At 37.4% G+C, this 18,758-nt stretch overlaps 1 protein-coding gene across 1 annotated transcript in view; it reads right to left on the reverse strand.

Moving 5' to 3' along the window:
• FBXL13 (F-box and leucine rich repeat protein 13) overlaps nt 1–18,758 on the reverse strand; it is a 266,364-nt gene that overhangs the window by 29,630 nt on the left and 217,976 nt on the right. The window contains exon 18 of the mRNA XM_053608560.1: nt 15,748–15,831. Coding sequence (XP_053464535.1) covers nt 15,748–15,831 — 84 coding nt within the window. The remainder of the gene's footprint in view (nt 1–15,747; nt 15,832–18,758) is intronic.

The raw sequence follows: 18,758 nt of genomic DNA on the forward strand, positions 1-18,758 counted from the left end.
ATAGACACAATCAATTATTAGCTCAATCTCCAGCTCCTCTCTCCTTCCCAAAGAATGGGGTAGGTGGGGCTTAAAGTTCCAAGCTTCTAATCATAGCATGTCCTTTCTGATGACCAGCCCGCAGCCAAGAGCCACCTCCTTAGAACAAAAAACACACAGGAAATTCTAATGAATTAAGAGTTGTGTAGGTCAGGAGTACAGCCAGTACTCTTAATGATTCTTTGTGAGTCCTCTGCTCAGGTCTCACAAAGCTGTCATCGAGTCAGTCCAACTGTGTCTTTTCTGGAGCTTGGATCACATTCCCAGCTCACATAGATGTTGGCAGAATTCAATTTCTTGCCATTGTAGGACTAAAGTCCCTGTTATCTTGACAGGCCATCAGCTCTTCATTCCTAAAAGCCATTATAGCTCCTTGCTATGTGGTCCTTTTAGGACATAGAAGTTCCTCCAAAGATTACAGGGGAACCTTTCCCACTACTCTGTCCGTGCTTACTAATCTCATTTTAGATTAACTCAAAATCAACTGAGCAGGGATCTTAGTTTCATCTGAGAAAAATTCCTTCACCTTTGCCACACATTGTAACCTAATCAGAAGTGCTAACCATTAAATTCATAAGGCCTAACACACTCGAGGGGACAGGATCACACAGGTTATGTTAACTAGGCAGGTGGGAATCTTGGGGACATCTTAGAATTCTACCTGTCCACCTTGCAAACTAGCTTTCCCTATATCCAGAGGCAGATTTATGATGAAGTTTATGTTGCTTAAATTTTACTTGCATGTGAGTGCTGGGAATGACTGGGAGTTAGTGTTCTGGACAGATAGAAGAAGCTAAATTTTGATAAGAAAGCATTTCTATGTATGCATTTCTATGTCAGCATTTATGATTCAAGAAGACCTGAAATCTCCAGTCATTCTGTTGTAATTTCCTTTCTCATTCTAAAGAAATACATTCTTTCATACAAAAAAAAAAGAGTTGTGTAGGAACCAGGGTCAGAGACCAAATATTAGAACAAAACATATATCTAATATCCCTATTGCTCAGGTAGTTACAAGGTTTTTAGGAGCATTGTGCCAGGAACTGGCAGCAAAGACCAAGATACATATATTTATTATAAATCACACACTCATGGGAAAAGAAAGGGCAACAATAAATGCCAAAATACTGAAAAGGACTTGGTTGTTCATAGCCCTTGCCTGGCTATGGGAAAGGGCTTGAAAGTGTGGATATCACAAATCTCCCCAGCAGTCATGTCATGTGCCTGGACATCATCTTTAACACATCTTCACGCTTGTCCCCTAGCCAAACTATCAACAATTCCATGGGTTGTGCTCTCTAAATGTTCTCTAATCCATTCCCTCCTCTTTAGCCTCACTGTTACTGCTTGCAGTAGTGTGGATGTCTGCCCCCCATACCTCCTGATGGAGGTAGGACCAAATGGAAGGTGTTAGGTCATGTGATGGAGCCCTCATAAATAGCTTGGTGCCATCCTCATGGTAATGAGTGAGTTCTCGCTCTACTAGTTCCCATGAGAGCTAGGGGGGCACCATCCTGCCCCCGCTTCCTTTCTCTTTATGAGATTTCTGCACAGCTCCCCTTCACCTTCTGCCATAAGTGGAAGCTTTCACAAGATGCCCAGTCATCCAATCTGCAGAACCATGATCCAAATAAACCTTATTTCTTTATAAGTTACCCAGCCTCAGTATTCCTTAATAGCAACACATATGGACTAAGACACTGCCCTCGTTCAGGCTGCCATTCTCCCATGCTTAGACTATAACAAAAACTCTCAATTTATATTCCTGTCTTCACTGCTGATAGCTCTCCTTTCTCCCTTCTGTCCTTCAATCTAACTTCCACATTCCTTATTAAAATGAGTTTTCCAACATAAACTTGCCCTGGCATTCCCATCTTGGATTAGGTACTTTGGCTGAATCCTTCCAAGCCTCCTAAATGCCTTTATCACAGAATAATGGCTAAAAGCATCACTTTGGAATTAGACATCTAATACCCTCGCTCATGAGTTTACTTGTTTCATGACTTGGGACAAGATTTGTAACCTCTTTGAACATCCAGTTTGTAAAATGAGATTAAAAGTATTAACTACTTCATACATGGGAAATACAACAGTGCCTGGTATGTAGTAGGTGCTAAATTAATGCTAACTAACAACTGCCACATGGTACTTTTTCTACTTATAAATCTACCTAACCCACTAGACCTAGACTTACCATTTCAAAAACATGTATAATGATTTCTGTTTTCAGAAAACACATAGATTATCTGTGTCTGCTACAAAGAAAGTCTTATTCTAAGTGTTGCCTGTTCAATCACTGAGCAAGATGTCACATATTCACAAAATTAATCAATCTGAAATGAGAAAATTTAAGCATGATCTGACATGAAGGTATGGAGCAGCCTAATTAATCATCTATGTTTCCAACTTGGTAATTCCAAATAATATCCTAGTGTTGTATTAAGGAAGCCTAAAAATCTTTCTGAGTGGACATGACCAATGTCCCTGAACTTTGGAGCAGCCACAGTCCCCACCTATGTGAACACAGTCAGCCTACCAGGCTGCACTGTGGAAAGCACTTGCTGGTGACAGCCACAGGTGCAGGGTTCACCAACAATGGATGTCTGCCTGCTCGGCTCCCCTGTAGCTCTCTACTCCTGGCTCCTTAATGCTCCAGTTCTCTGACTCCCTCCCTGGGCTCTTAAATCTGATTCAGAACCTACCTCACATTTGTCATCCCTTCAGATGTCAGAATCCACAAGTCCACAAGGAATGTTCAAGACTTCCAGTTTCTAGCCTTTCATATACAGAACTTGGTACTTATCCTTCCCATCCTCAAAACAAGAAAAAAGCTTAACAAATTGAAAACAACTCTTCTTAAACCCATCAGACAATTAAGGTCACAGGACAAACCACTGCCCCGCAAATTGGAGAGACAGGTGAATAGAGGAGATCGAGGCTTACTAGGAGCAAAAACCTGCAGCTGAAGCCAGTATCAGTAGAAACACTTACAAGAAAATTAATTGCTGGAGTCTGAGAAGGGTTTTGCTTGAGAGAAAAGCTCCTGAGACCTAGCCTTCAGTGGGCCCCAACACTTTCATGAGTTGTACCTGTAAGAGGCCCACCAAGTTCTCAGAGTGATGATCAGAGGAAAACCATGAAAAATTATGCTTCTGGCAATGGCAAGGGAAAACCATTTTTAAATATCCCCAGAACACCCTGTTCTCATTTAAAAAGGCAAGGGAAACCATTTTACCAAAGCCTAACCAATGTGGGTTTTACCAGAGTCAAGCCAACACTGGAGAAAGGAAATACGGAACTCCAGCTGCTCTAACCTTCAAGAAGCACTTGCAAAGATCACAGTCCTGGGGCTCAGGCCCACTAAAAGATGGAGCAGTCATCCCAGGTATGCAGAATGTGTCCCCATGCCCACACTTCACCCACACACAAACAGGGCTCCTGTATAATGACACCTCAACAAAAAGACTAGAAATCATAAAATGTGCTCTCACAATGGAATTACACTTGAAATCAATAACAAAAATCTGGGAAATCCAAAAATATTTACAGAACACACATCTAAATAACACATAGGTCAAAGAAGTAGTCTCAAGAGAAATTAGTTTCATTTAGTTTGAAGTATTTTCAACTAAATACTTCAAACTAAATGAGGATAAAAAGACAACTTATCAAAATGCATGGGATGGACTGGCAGAGCAGTGCTTAGAGGGAAATTTAAGTACTGGACACATGAATCAGAAAAGAAAAAAGACTTAAAATCAGTAATCAAAGCTTTCATCTTAGTAACTAGAAAAAGAAGATCAAATTAAATCAGCAGGAAAAAAATAATACCAACTAAAGCAGAAATTAATAAAATTGAGAACAGGAAAACAAAAGAGAAATCAACTAAGCAGTTTTTGAAAAGATCAATGAAAGCAATAAACTTCTTTCCAGGCTAATCAAGAAAGAAAGTGTGAGGAAAAAAGGGAAGACACACATTACTAGGATCAGAAATGGAACCAAGGCCATCACCACAGATTTCATGTACAAGAAAAAGATAATAAAGGAATATTCTGCACAACTTTATGCCCACAAATTTGCTACCCTAGATTAAATTCTTTGGAAGATACAATCTACCAAGACTTACACAAGAAGAAACAATCTGAATAGGCCTGTATCAATAATATCATCTAACTCCAGTAAGATTAACCCATATCACAAAATCCCAAGACCAGAGTTGTTGGCATGGATGTGGAGAAAAGGGAACACTTCTACACTGCTGGTGGGAATGCAAATTAATACATTCCTTTTGGAAAAATGTTTGGAGAATACTTAGAGATCTATAAATAGATCTGCCATTCAATCCTATAATTCCTCTACTAGGCATATACCCAGAAGACCAAAAATCACATTATAACAAAGATATTTGTACCAGAATGTTTATTGCAGCTCAATTCATAATTGCTAAGTCATGGAAAAAGCCCAAGTGCCCATCGATCCACGAATGGATTAATAAATTGTGGTATATGTACACCATGGAATATTATGCAGCCTTAAAGAAAGATGGAGACTTTACCTCTTTCATGTTTACATGGATGGAGCTGGAACATATTCTTCTTAGTAAAGTATCTCAAGAATGGAAGAAAAAGTATCCAATGTACTCAGCCCTACTATGAAACTAATTTATGGCTTTCGTATGAAAGCTATAACCCAGTTATAACCTAAGAATATGGGGAAGGGGGAGAGGGAGGGGAGAGAGGGGGGAGGATTGGCGGAGGGAGGGTGATTGGTGGGATTACACCTGTGGTGCATCTTATAAGGGTACATGTGAAACTTAGTAAATGTAGAATATAAATGTTTTAACACAGTAACTAAGAAAATGCCACGAAGGCTATGTTAACCAGTGTGATGAAAATGTCAAATGGTCTATAAAACCAGTGTATGGTGCCCCATGATCGCATTAATGTATACAGCTATGATTTAATCAAAAAAATGTAATAAATAAATAAATAAAAAGAAATTAAATCAGTGATTAAACTTCCAAAACAAAAAGTAACAAGCCAGGAGGGTTGCACAGATGAATGCTTAATTTCATCAAGAGAGAAATAATACCAATTGTCTACAGTGTGTTCCAAAAAATAGAAGCACAGACAATACTTCCTAACTCATTCTATGAGGCTGGCATTACCCTAATACCCAAACTGGCATTACCCAAACTCACACATAGATACAAAGAAAGAAAAATTACTATGACAAACCATTCTCTCTCATGAACATAGATGGAAAAATTCTGAACAGACTATTAGCAAATTGAACCCAACAATTTATAAAAAGAATTATATATCATGACCAAGTAAGATTTATTTTAGGTATGTGAGGCTCATTCAAAAATCAATTAATATAATCTATTATACAACAGGTTAAAGAAAAAAATATGATGGTATCACTAGATGGAGAAAAAGCATGTGACAAAATCAAACACCCTTTCATAATAAAAACTCACAGCAAACTAGGAAATAGAAAGAAACATCCTCATCCTGACAAAGAACATGTATAAAAAACATATAGCTAACATCCCATTAAATGGTGAGAAACTAGGTGATTTTTTTTCCCTGAGATAGGGCACCAGGTAAGAATGTCCCCTCTTGGAAAGGGCCAAGGAAGGGGAAGGGAGGGGGGAGGTTTTGGTGGAGGGAGGGTAATGGGTGGGGCCACATCTATGGTGCATCTTAGAATGGGTACAGGTGATTGCACTAATGTACACAGCTATGATTTAACAATAAAAAAAAAGAAAAAAAAAAAAGAATGTCCCCTCTCAACACTTTTGATGTCATATTGGAAGAATACAAAAAAAAAAAAAATCCCAAAGGATATACATATTAGGAAGGAAGAAATAAAACTAGCTTTGTTTGCAGACAATACAATAAATTAAGTAGAAAATTCCAAAGAATCAACCACAAATCCTTCTAAAAGTAATAAACAATTATAGCTTATTGCAGGATGTAAGATTAACATATGTTAATGAAAGGCATGTTCCACCCCCCCATTGTGGACCTGTAGACCCTCCTACTCCATGACTTGATCAGTCATACCCACACATGAGTGGGAGGTGAGAGGGCTCACACAGAGAGGCCAATGTAGGGACACATGTAAGCTGCTATAAGAAAGTTGTGTTAAATAGGGATTCTTTTCCCCAGTGCATATTTTTGTTAGGCTTATCAAAGATCAAATGACGATATGTGGTGGTTCATCTCTAGATTCTCTATTCTTTTCCATATATCTACATCTCTACTTTTGTGCCAGTACCATGTTGTTTTGATAACTACAGATTTGTAGTATAACCTGGAGTCTGGTGCTGGAAGAACTGGCTAGTGACCTGTAGAAGACTGAAACTGGACTCACCTCTTACCACTAACAAAAATTGATCCTCACTGGATAAAAGATTTAAATTTAAGACATGAAACTATGAAAATACTACAAGAGAGTGTAGGAAAAAAGCTTGAAGATATTGAGCTAGGACAATAGTTTATGAGGAAGCCCCCTCCCACCCCCGACAATTGCAGCAACACTAAAAATAAATTAATTGGATTTGATCAAACTAAAAAACTTCTGCACAGCTAAGGGAACTACAAGTAAAGCAAACAGACAGCCTTCGGAATGGGAGAAGATTTTTGCATGTTATGATTCCAACAAAGGTCTGGTAACTAGAATCTACAGAGAACTCAAATTAATAAAGAAGAAAAGAAAAGAATAAAGAAGAAAAGTCTCTTGCCCATGAAGAAATGGGCAAGAGACTTGAACAGAAACTTCTCTGAAGATGACAGACAAAGAGCCAACAAACACATAAAAACATGCCCATCATCTTTAACTATCAGAGAAGTGCAAATCAAAACCACTTTGAGATATGAACTAACCCCAGCGAGATTAGCGCACTTCATAAAGTCCCCAAACTGCAGAGGTTGGCATGGATGTGGAAAGAAAGGAACATTTCTATACTGCTGGTGGGATTGCAAACTAATACAACCTTTATGGAATGAAGTATGGAGAATCCTCAAGGAACTAAAAGTTGACCTTCCATTTGATCCTGCAATTCCATTACTAGATATCTACCCAAAAGAACAAAAATCATTTTACCACAAAGACATTTGTACCAGAATGTTTATTCCAGCCCAATTCATAATTATTGCCAAGTCATGGAAGCAGCCCAAATGCCCATCAACCTATGAATGGATTAACAAATTGTGGTACATTTATACCATGGAATACTATTCAGTCACAAAAAGATGGAGAGTTTACATCTCTTTTATGTTTACCTGGATGGAGTTGGAACACATTCTTCTTAGCAAAGTTATCTCAATAATGGGAAAAAAGTATCCAATGTACTCAATACTATTATGAAACCAATATATAAACACGAATGATAAAACACAAATATAGCCTAGCAAGGGGGAGGGGAGAAGGGGAGAAGGGAGGGGAAGGGGGAAGGTAATTGGTGGGAGGAAGGAGGGCATTCGGTGGATCTTCCCTAATGTGCATGATGCAAGAGCATATTTTAAAATAACTAAGAGTAAATTATAAATGTCTTACCACAAAAAATAAATAAGGTGATGGTTATGTTAATCAGTTTGATTTAAGCATTCCACACTGTATCTCAAATCATCACATTGTTCCCCATAAATGTATACAGTTGTGATTTTAAGTAAAATTTTAATAAAGAAAAGAAAGTTGTGTTAATTAAATGCTTACATGGGTACATCCATGTGCTAAGGATTCTACTTAATTAATTGGGATGTGGGAAAATTTGTTTAAAGTTATAATCCCAGGCAGTGCCCATAGCTCAGTGGGTAGGGTGCTGGCCACATACACGGAGACTGGTGGGTTGAAACCCAGCCCAGGCCAGCTAAACAACAATGACAACTGCAACAACAAAAAAATAGCCGGCATTGTGGCAGGCACTTGTAGTCCCAGCTATTCAGGAGGGTAAGGCAAGATAATTGCTTAAGCCCAAAAGTTGGAAGATGCTGTAAGCTGTGATGTCATGGTACTCTACCGAGGGTAACATAGTGAAACTCTGTCTCAAAAAATATATAAATAAATAAATAAAATATAATCCCAATGAAAAACAATGACCATTGTCCTTTTACCTGGTTTATTCTCTAGAATAGTAGCAATTGATATTTATGTAGTATTATAAATTTATGTTAGTCAATCACAATTTATATGCCTGTGATAAATGCACTCATTTAAAGGAGTAAAAATAAGTACACTTTTTCTTCAAGGAACATATTCCAAAACATCTCCTTACCATTAGGTGCAATCTGACTGTTGAGATTACCTGTTTTGGGCATTTAAATCCAAATAAATTATCAAATTACTATATTAAAAATGTTAATTTTTAAAAAAATTAACTAATATTGACTTCTTCTTTACCAAATAGAACAATAACAAGAATAAAAGGTAATATTACACATTCTGTGACAGGAAACATGCTAAGTACATAGATGTATTATGTCATTTAATACAACATAAAGAATATTTTATTATTGTACTCATTTTTGCAAGTAAGAAATCTAAGGCCCAGAGAAAGAAAATAACTTAACCAAAGTCACAAAGCTTAACAGAACAAAAATTGGAAAGTTCTTTGGGATTCTAGAGTAGATACTGACTTCAACACCAAATCTGGTATGCCACTTGTTTTTATATGGCCTATATGCTAAGAATGGTTGTAATATTTTTAAATTTCAAAAGAATAATAATATTTCATGATATACCAAAATTATATAAAATTCAAATTTCAATGTCCATAATGAAGTTTTACTGTAACACAACCACTCTCATTTGTTTACATATTGTGAATGACAAAGTTTGGTAGTTACAACTGCATGGTCTGCAAAGCCTAAAATATAAATTATGTGGCCCTCCATAGCAAAATTTTACAGAAATATTACCAAAAAAGCTGCCCCATGCTTTAGAGTGCTAAATCTTATCTGTTTCACAATTGTAGTCATTATAGGAGCAATGAATTACTGTGAGGCTGAGTGAATTTCTTAAGATCATCTGGCCATGTAAGAGGCAAAATCAGCATAAAAATTAGAACTTCTGGCAGCTAGGCCTACGTTTCCTATACTATATTATTACCTTTGTTACAGGAGAGCTAATTCACACTTCCATAGGAAAAGGATCCTTGTCACTTAAATGGATGATTAATTTTTAAATTAAAATATAAACAAAAAGATAATTCTTTAACACACTAATTTTTATTTTCTTTGAATATTGACCACTATTTGTTGGTTTTTGCCTAGAAATATACACTACTATAGCATCTCTAAACACAAATTTGAGTGTAATCGATACATATACACATTGACGTATACATCTGATTTAACATATACTAAATTGCGTTTGTATATAATTTACAGACATAATCTAGACACATGGATATACATTTACATATGTTTATATGTAAACACATGTAATCTAACATGCTAAAATTTTTACACACTTAATTTACACACGATACACATTTACATACATGTTTGCATGTAAACACAAACATGCACTTTTCACTGCACATACACGTGTCAATCATTCCAGTACCTCATAATGAAACCTGATTTTCCCCTATTACTGACCTTTATTAATCAACTACCTCAACCCACTAACACTGAAATAAGCAGAAATTTTTGCCTAGCTATAAGATTTTCATTCACAGATAATCTGCAAAAAGAAATATATATACTCCTACATATGGGTATTATATTCATGTATTTATAGCGTATTTCATTCTCAAGAAAGGGAATTACTGGACCTATAAAACTGAAATGAAAAGAAAAAAGTTAAAAAATATATATAAATTAAAGAAAAGGGAATGAGAAATGTAAACTAACTTAAGAGGGTCCAAAAAGCAAGCACAGTATATAACTGGGTTTACTCCACTGGTTCTATCAAAAAATAAGATAGAACTTCCAATAAGACTTTATTGTAATATGGCATTTAAGCCAAGTCCCCTGCCTCGGTGGCCTGGCTGCCTGGTAGCTGGTGCCCTAACGTGTGGTAGGGTGCATGGCAGGGCCCAGGTCCCAGCACTAGTGGCTGCAACTTTCTAAAGGACAAGCTTCCCTAGCTAAACGCCTATGCTTTCCATGTGGGTGCCTTTGGGGAGCTGTGACATGGCATGGCACAGAATGGAGAGGTCCCTATCTCCAGACCCGATGATGCCCAGATGGCCCAAGGTCTGAGCTGAGGGCAGTGTGTGGCTTTGATAAACTGAAATGCTTTGAGAAAAGTTAAGGATCCAGAAGTCATTCCAGAAGGTAGTGATCCAGTTACTTTGGGGACACATCACACGGAGATGGGTGTGAAGAAGTCACTTTTCATACCAGCCTCTTAGGCATTTGGAGGGGAAACTCTTTCTGTGCAGATGAAGAGCCTGTAATTGAGAACTATAGACTACTGAAAACCACTGGCAAGGGGAGTTTTGGAACGTGAAATTGGCCAGACATATACTAACAGGCAGAGAGGTTGCCATAAAAATAATCAACAAAACACACTTGACTCAAACAACTCTGCAAAGTGCAAATAATGAAGAGTTTAAACCATCCACATATAGCCAAGTTATTAGAAATCACTGAAACTGGAAAAATATTGTGTAACATTATAGAATATGTAAGTGGAAATAATACGAATATTTGCTTGAGTAGGGAAGAATGGAGGAAGAAGAAGCAAGATCTAAATTTCAACAGATCATGTTTGTAGTTGAATATTGCCACAAAAAGCATGTAGTTCACAAAGACCTGAAGGCTGAAAATGTATTACTGGATGAGAATATAAACTTCAAAATAGCTGATTTTGGCTGAAGTACTGAATTTACTTTTGACCATCAACCTCAAACACTCTGTAGTACTCCTCCATACTCAGCCCACCAAGCTCTTCCAGAGCAAGGAATGTCATGGGGACAAGGTTGATGTCTGGAACCTAGGGGTGATTCTAGATCTGCTTGGCAAACTGGCATACTTCTCTTTGTTGGGGGAAAACATTAAGGAACTGGGAATGAACGTAATCAGAAGGAAATATACCTCCTTTCCTACATCTTGAGAGCTTGTAAAAAACTTCTAAAACATTTCCTAGTAGTAAATCCAGTTAAAGGTGGCACTCTGGAGCAAATCATGAAAGACAAGTGGCTGAATGAGGGTCATGAAGATAAACTTACACCATATGTGAAAGCAGAAATAGACATCTGTGATGGGGGGATAAAACAGACATCTTGTTGAGAATGGGGTATGGACAAGAAGAAATTAAAGATTCTCTTAGAAGAATGCTATATAATGAAATCACAACAATGTATTTTTTTATTGGTGTGAACATCTTCAGAAAGACACACAGCACCTGGAGGAATGACACGGGGAAATAGCACTAATCCTGATCAGAGAACTCCAGTTGCTTCGGCACACAGTATTAGCAGTGCAGCCACCCTGGATCAAATCCACTTTCCAACAGGCATGGCCAATTGTAGCACTTTCCTTGGCCAGCCAGGGAAGCAGCCCGCTACAGCACATCTCAGCTGCCCTGCCATTACCAGCCTTTCAGTTAGAGCCAAACATCTTCCCCAGACTCCAACCTAAGGTTCCACTAATCTTTTCAGTGAATTAAGTTCACAACTGAGAAGAAAGTAAGGGCCAGTGATGCTTGTTGTTTTAGAGTAAACACATACAATAGGAGAAGTGTTTTTTTCTTTCGTGTGCTGCCACTGCCTGGATATTTTTCATTCTGCCTTCAGCTCATGTTTTTTGGTTTATATATTTTTAATTTTATACATTAAAACCATTAAAATAAAAACTAAAGAGCTCAGAGTCTTTTCATGACACTAAAAATTAAAATAAAATAAAAATAAGTCAATTCCTTTGCCAAACTTGATAGTGTGTTATTTAAGTAAATTCATAAAATGCTCAAGGAAAAGATTTCTTAAGAAATGCTCAATTATGACTATATCAAACATCTCTTCCAAACGCCTTTCAAGATCAAATAATTTTAGCATAACATAATGACTGAACGTCTATTGAGCTCAGAAAACAAGAACTGAAGTCGAAGAAAGTAATTAAAGCCAGATCCCCAAAGTCAGTACATCTGAGGCTCCAGACACTCAATCTGCATGTGTGCTATGGTTTCCAGTAAAACACTAAAGTGAGGTCATTTTTTATTCTTATTTTGTTCATGACTCTTGCGAAACTAAACTTGGGTAAAAATCTCTTCATTTTTCTCATTAAATGTAATACATTGTGTGTAAGTTTTCAATATCTTATGTTAAAAAGAGAATCTCTCCTATAGTATATTCCTCTTGAGAGGAATTCCTCATAAATTGTGGATAACTAAGCATCTCAACATTATCACCTTATTTTACTCCCTTTCCCTCTCTTATGTAAATCCAGATAAGAAATTGCGAAACTATAGAGGGAAGGAGGGAGGTGGGTGGGGCCTTGGTGTGTGTCACACTTTATGGGGGCAAGACATGATCGCAAGAGGGACTTTACCTAACAATTGCAATCAGTGTAACCTGGCTTATTGTACCCTCAATGAATCCCCAACAATAAAAAAAAAAAAAAAAAAAAAAGAAATTGCGAAACTGGCTTATATGTCACTTTCTCCTCCCCCTTCTTTGCCTGTTCCCTTTTGGGATTCAATAATTAGGCTCAAGGAGGAAAGGAGAAAGATTATCACATGCCCAGAAATATGAACCTTGTTAGAGGTAAAACTGGATAAAAGCCACAGCACACACACACACAAATGTACACATACTTCAAAAGCAAGGAGGAGGCCCACCCAGCACAGTGCTTTGGGATACTGAGGTGGAAGGAATGCTTGAGGCCGGAGTTGAAAACCAGCATGACTAAGAACGAAACACCGCACACTAAAAAAAAAAAAAAAAATTAGCCTGGCATGGTGGCAAGCTGTAGTCCCAACTGTTCTGGAGGCCTAGGTGGGAGGATCCCTTCAGCCCAGGAGTTGGCGGCTGCAATGAACTATAATGATGCCACTGCACTCTAGCCTGGGCAATTTATTTATCCAAATAAATAAATAAACCAAACAAAAATAATAATAATAACAGCAGGGAGGAGAAAAAAAGATATGCTAAAAAACAAGTTTCTTTTCTTTTCATGAACTTGAATAGATATCTGAGATCAATTCACTATGGTATATCTTTAATATAGTTAGCATGGGTAAATGCTTTCATATAAAATCCCAGAGCAGCTAAAAATAATATAATATTTAAGCTTATAGAATCAAAAAGAAATGGCAGAAAATACTGGTCTCTTGAATACCTGTATACACATTTTTATTACAAGGAGCATTTGAAAAATTAATAAGTAATGGATATTAAAAGGTTGTATCATCTCAATGGTAAGTTTCAACAATTCTGAATGATTTGTAGTTATTGGTCAAATGTAACTGATCACCATATAAAACATATAACCCAAATTAGAAATGTTCATCTTTTAACTGTGTTATTTTAATAACCTTTGGTCTATCACTTTGTCAAAAACCTTTTGAAAGCCTGATTCTATCATATGCATGGATAAATTTTGTGTAAATGCATGTTTAACCCTTAAATTAATTGTGCTAAATAAATCATGGTTTAACTTCAGAGGATTCTTTCAGGTTTTTTTTCCTCCTAGTAGGTTACATAAATCTAAATGTTTTGTAACCTTTTTTCTTACAATCTCATCTGGTGTGAAAGTTCCTAATCCTCTCCGGGATCTTTGCTTTGAAGGAGAATATTTGTTCCTTTTAACTCTTTATACTATAGAATATATTACTAGACAGGTTTCGTAGGAATTTGTTAGAATTAGTACCTATGATCTGAAAGTAGGGGAAATTGACATTGCTTAACACTAATGTTTCTTAAAACAATTTCTTAGTGGTGTTATAGTATTCCCAGAAGTATTATTACATCGTCCAGACACAGTAAGATAGAACAAAAATCATTTAAAAACATGTTTTTCACTGAGCCATGTTGTCAATCAACAATTTAGTAGAATAATTCTCCATTTCTACTTTTCATTTCCATAAAACTGTACTTGAATTACTTTGCTGAGAAGATATGAGACTTGGAACCAGTTATTTCAGCCCTCTGGGGTTTTCTCACTTGTAACATTAGGAGTTGATTTAGATGATTCTAAGATTCCTTCAGCTTGCAGGGGTGTCCAACTTTTTTCTTCTCTGCCACACAGTGGAAGAAGACTTGTCTTGGGCCACACATTAAATACACAAACACTAACGAAAGCTGATGAGCAAAAAAACGTCCGTGCATAATTTTCACAATACCTGACACCACAGATAAGCAAAACATAATGCACATGCAGCCCAGAGGCTGCAGGTTGGACACCCCTGGGAGCATTGTTTGACTTGGAATCCTCTACAGCCCCTGGTTTATATGGTATTTTAAAACTCTCCCATCAGTTACGTTGAAACTTCTTACAAGGTCCACATCAAATTAATACAGACAACTTCAAGTTTGTCCTGCTCTGTGGATTTCACTGTTATCACTAGCATTTTTTTCTACTTGTGAAATAAATCATTTCATCTCAATAAGAAAACTTCCTTCTTCCCTCCCCCTCACTTTCCTTCCCTCCTCTCCTTTCTTTTCCTAGTTTAGCTCCAGGTTTTCATAATTGGTTGGGTCTTAAATTCTAAAGACACATTTGTCTGGAGCTTCCAAGGCGTTTCAATTTCTACATTCCTAAATTATTGGTATTTTCCTCATTCAACATATGTGTGGCACATGATTTTGTTTATATTTTTCTTAAGCAGAATACTGAACTGCCTAATGTGATTTAAAAAAAAAAAATCATGCTATGGCTTGCTCATAATATTTACTTTATGACTTCCTGCACATCACTCAAGACCAGGCCTAGGAAATTTACTTTCTAATGATTTCTTAAAGCTTCAATTGAGCACATAATCATTTACCCTATTCAATTACTTATGTTATGCTTTCCATTCTGATAACATACGCTACCAAATATGTTCCAGTAACTTAAGTTCCTAATTGTTAAGAATCTAACATAATTTTTAGAATGCTGCCAATTTTCATAGCTAGATTATTATTAAGTGTTCTATCTACAGAACACTTTGTTTATATAAGACTTTTACCTCACTGCTGTTCATTATTCTCTGTGTAAAACATTCCTATTTATCCTCTGAGCCTGACATGAGGAAGGGAGAGAAGAGACAGGGAAAAATGGGAAAATGAATCTCAGTCACTAAAGGCAGTGGAGACCTTATTAAGAGCCTAGAGATAATCTTGGTTCACTTGAGATCATCACATATATGTTGTTATATTTCCAATCCATTTCTTTTTTCTTTTTCTTCTTTTTTTCTTTTTTTTTTTTTTGAGACAGAGTCTCAAGCTGTCACCCTGGGTAGAGTACCATGACATCACAGCTCACAGCAACCTCAAACTCTAGGGCTTAAGCGATTCTCTTCCCTCAGCCTCCCAAATAGCTGGGACTACAGGCGCCTGCCACAACGCCCAGTTACTTTTTGGTTGCAGTTGTCATTGTTGTTTGGCAGGCCCAGGTTGGATTCAAACCCGCCAGCTCCAGTGTACATGGCTGGCACACCAAGCTACAGGTGCCAAGCCCATTTCTTTTTTCTACTGTGTCCTGCAAAGTTTATTCAATTGTGCTTAATTTTCAATCTTAATTCTTTAACAGAAGATCTTAATTATCTTACCTGAATTCCAATATCAGTGATTCTGTAACACTCAGATAGAGAAAGTTCCTTCAATTTTTTATGTTTGGACAGTATCAACAAACCCTGAAAATATTTAACATAAAGATAATTTTGTGACTATAGTGTGGAAAGTATATTCCCAGTAACTATTTATGTAAACTAACAACATAAAAAATCATGCAAATGAAAAAAATTTCTTCTGTCTTATAATTCTTTACACTTAAAGCATAAGATAATTTTGGTTGGCCAATATAATTGTTTCTAATGTTTTGCAAAATGTTTTACAGAATTCCAGAGCCAGAAAACTCCTTTGGAGGTTATCTTTCCATTTTCAAATAAATGTTATATGAATCAATATAAACAAAACTAACTTATAACTTTATTTTGAAGATACTTTCATGTGCCCGATGTATATATTTGTCATTAAACTCTTATTTATGTCTAATTTAAACATCTAAAAATCTTACTCATTTTATAATGCTTAATCCATTGAAGAGAAAGGGAATGGATGTTTATATAAAGACCCAGAGAGAGTCATTCACTAATTAGCCCACTTATTTTTCAAGTTAAAAGTTTTGGATTTTTTTTTTTTTTTTTGTAGAGACAGAGTCTCACTTTATGGCCCTTGGTAGAGTGTCGTGGCCTCGCACAGCTCACAGCAACCTCCAACTCCTGGGCTTAAGCGATTCTCTTGCCTCAGCCTCCCGAGTAGCTGGGACTACAGGCGCCCGCCACAACGCCCGGCTATTTTTTGGTTGCAGTTTGGCCGGGGTCAGGTTTGAACCCACCACCCTCGGTATATGGGGCCAGCGCCCTGCTCACTGAGCCACAGGCGCCGCCCAAGTTTTGGATTTTTTAATTAGCAAAAGTTAAACTGTACTTTTAAACTCTTAAATTTTTTTATGTGTAATTGTACTGTCTCATTTACTAATACTTCTCCCACAGGATTGCTGGCACAACACTAAATAAGTACTGATGATTGTGGCTTTTTGATGCCATCCTCCTGTTTTGCATTCAGGATGGTATTTTATAACTCTATAAGATATGCTTCTTAAACTAGGTGAGCATGATGAAAAGTGTTCTGGAATTAGATTGTAGAGATGGTTACATGACTCCATGAACATACGATAAACCAAAGAATTGTATACTTTAAATTGATGAGTTTTATGGTAAGTGAATTTTATCTCAATAAAGATGTTTTTAAAATTGAACTGACTGACATAATAGCTGTATAACTAAATAAAAATCAGAAAGTAGTTATACAGCATCCTTCATTCCAAAATGAATATAGAAATTGCCCCTTCTTCAAATATCAATATTTGTGTGTGTGTGTGTGTGTGTGTGTGTTTTTTGGCCGGGGCTGGGTTTGAACCCGCCACCTCTGGCATATGGGACCAGCGCCCTACTCCTTGAGCCACAGGTGCCGCCCCAAATATCAATATTTTTATCAGTGATCTTCAAACCCTGAAGACCAATCCATTAGCAAGACAAGGAGAAAGAGATGTCATCATATTCATTAGACAAGTTACCATAAGGCCTTTCTGCTGTAAGTAAACACAACTTTTTATTTTTTATTTATTTATTTTTATTTTTTTAGAGACATAGTCTCACTTTGTTGCCTCTGTAGAGTGCCTGGTGTCACAGCTCACAGCAACCTCCAGCTCTTGGGCTTAGGTGATTCTCTTGCCTCAGCCTCCTGAGTAGCTGGGACTACAGGCACCTGCCACAACGCCCCAGCTATTTTTCGTTGCAGTTTGGCCAGGGCCAGGTTTGAACTCACCACCCTCGATATATAGAGCTGGCACCCTACTCACTGAGCCACAGGCGCCACCCACAACTTTTTATTTTTTGACACAGAGTCTCACTCTGCTGCCATGGGTAGAGTGCCATGGCATCTAGCTCCAACAATTTCAAACTCTTGTGTCAAGTGATCCTCTTGTCTGAGCCTCTTGAGTATCTACAGGCACTTGCCACAATGCCCAGCTAATTTTCTATTTTTAGTAGAGATGGGGGGGTCTTGGTCTCACTCAGGCTGGTCTTGAACTCCTGAGCTCAAGCAATCCACCCACCTCAGCCTCCCAGAGTGTTAGGATTACAGGCATGAGCCACGATGCCCAGGCAGTAAACATAATTTTGTAACCGATCAGCAACAAATCTAAGAAAGCAGGAGGGGATGAGGTCTACACTAAAAACTGCCTCATGCCAGTTATAGGAGGCCAGCTTCTCCCAACAAGAGAAATATACTATTCTAGTCAACAGGGTTCATTTTTAATGATTCTTATATTTATTTTAATTTATTCATTTATTTATATTGAGACAGAGTCTCACTCTGTCACCCTGGGTAAAGTGCCGTGACATCATAGCTCACAGCAACCTCAAACTCTTGGGCTCAAGCAACCCTCTTGCCTCAACCTCCTGAATAGCTCGGACTACAGGTACCTGCCACAATGCCTGGTTATATTTTTAATAATTTTTTGACTCAGAAGCTTCCATGACCTTAAGAACATCAGAAACAGCCAGGTAAATATTCTGTTTGGCACCATAAGGTTTATAAATGTTCCAGATTAGGAGGTGTCCTCTGAGACAAGTGTTAGAACATTTTACAGATTTTCTTTATACCTTTAGAAAATCTTAAATCTCAAGTCTGGAATAAACTCGTTCATCTTTAACACTCACTTAATAAGCGTTTATCTAGATGGATCATATTGATCACACTCTGGGATACGAAATTGAGATCATAAAGGTCAATAATGTGCTGTGTTTGCTCTTAAGGAGCCCATAGTTTGGCATGGAAGATAGACAAGTACAAGAGATCACTGCCATCTGGTGAAAGGTAAATACCATGTATAGTGGTACTGAAGAAGAATACAGGGCCAGCTACTGAGGACTGGAGAAAACCATATGGAAGAGAGTCATGAATGGGGAGGAGCAAGTTGCCAAGAAGACTGTGAAGGGAAGGACGTTCTAGGCAGAAGGGAACAGAAGGTGCAAAGGCATTAAAGGATAAAACA

This window comes from Nycticebus coucang, chromosome 11, assembly GCF_027406575.1.
Source record: "Nycticebus coucang isolate mNycCou1 chromosome 11, mNycCou1.pri, whole genome shotgun sequence".
Lineage (NCBI taxonomy): Eukaryota > Metazoa > Chordata > Mammalia > Primates > Lorisidae > Nycticebus > Nycticebus coucang.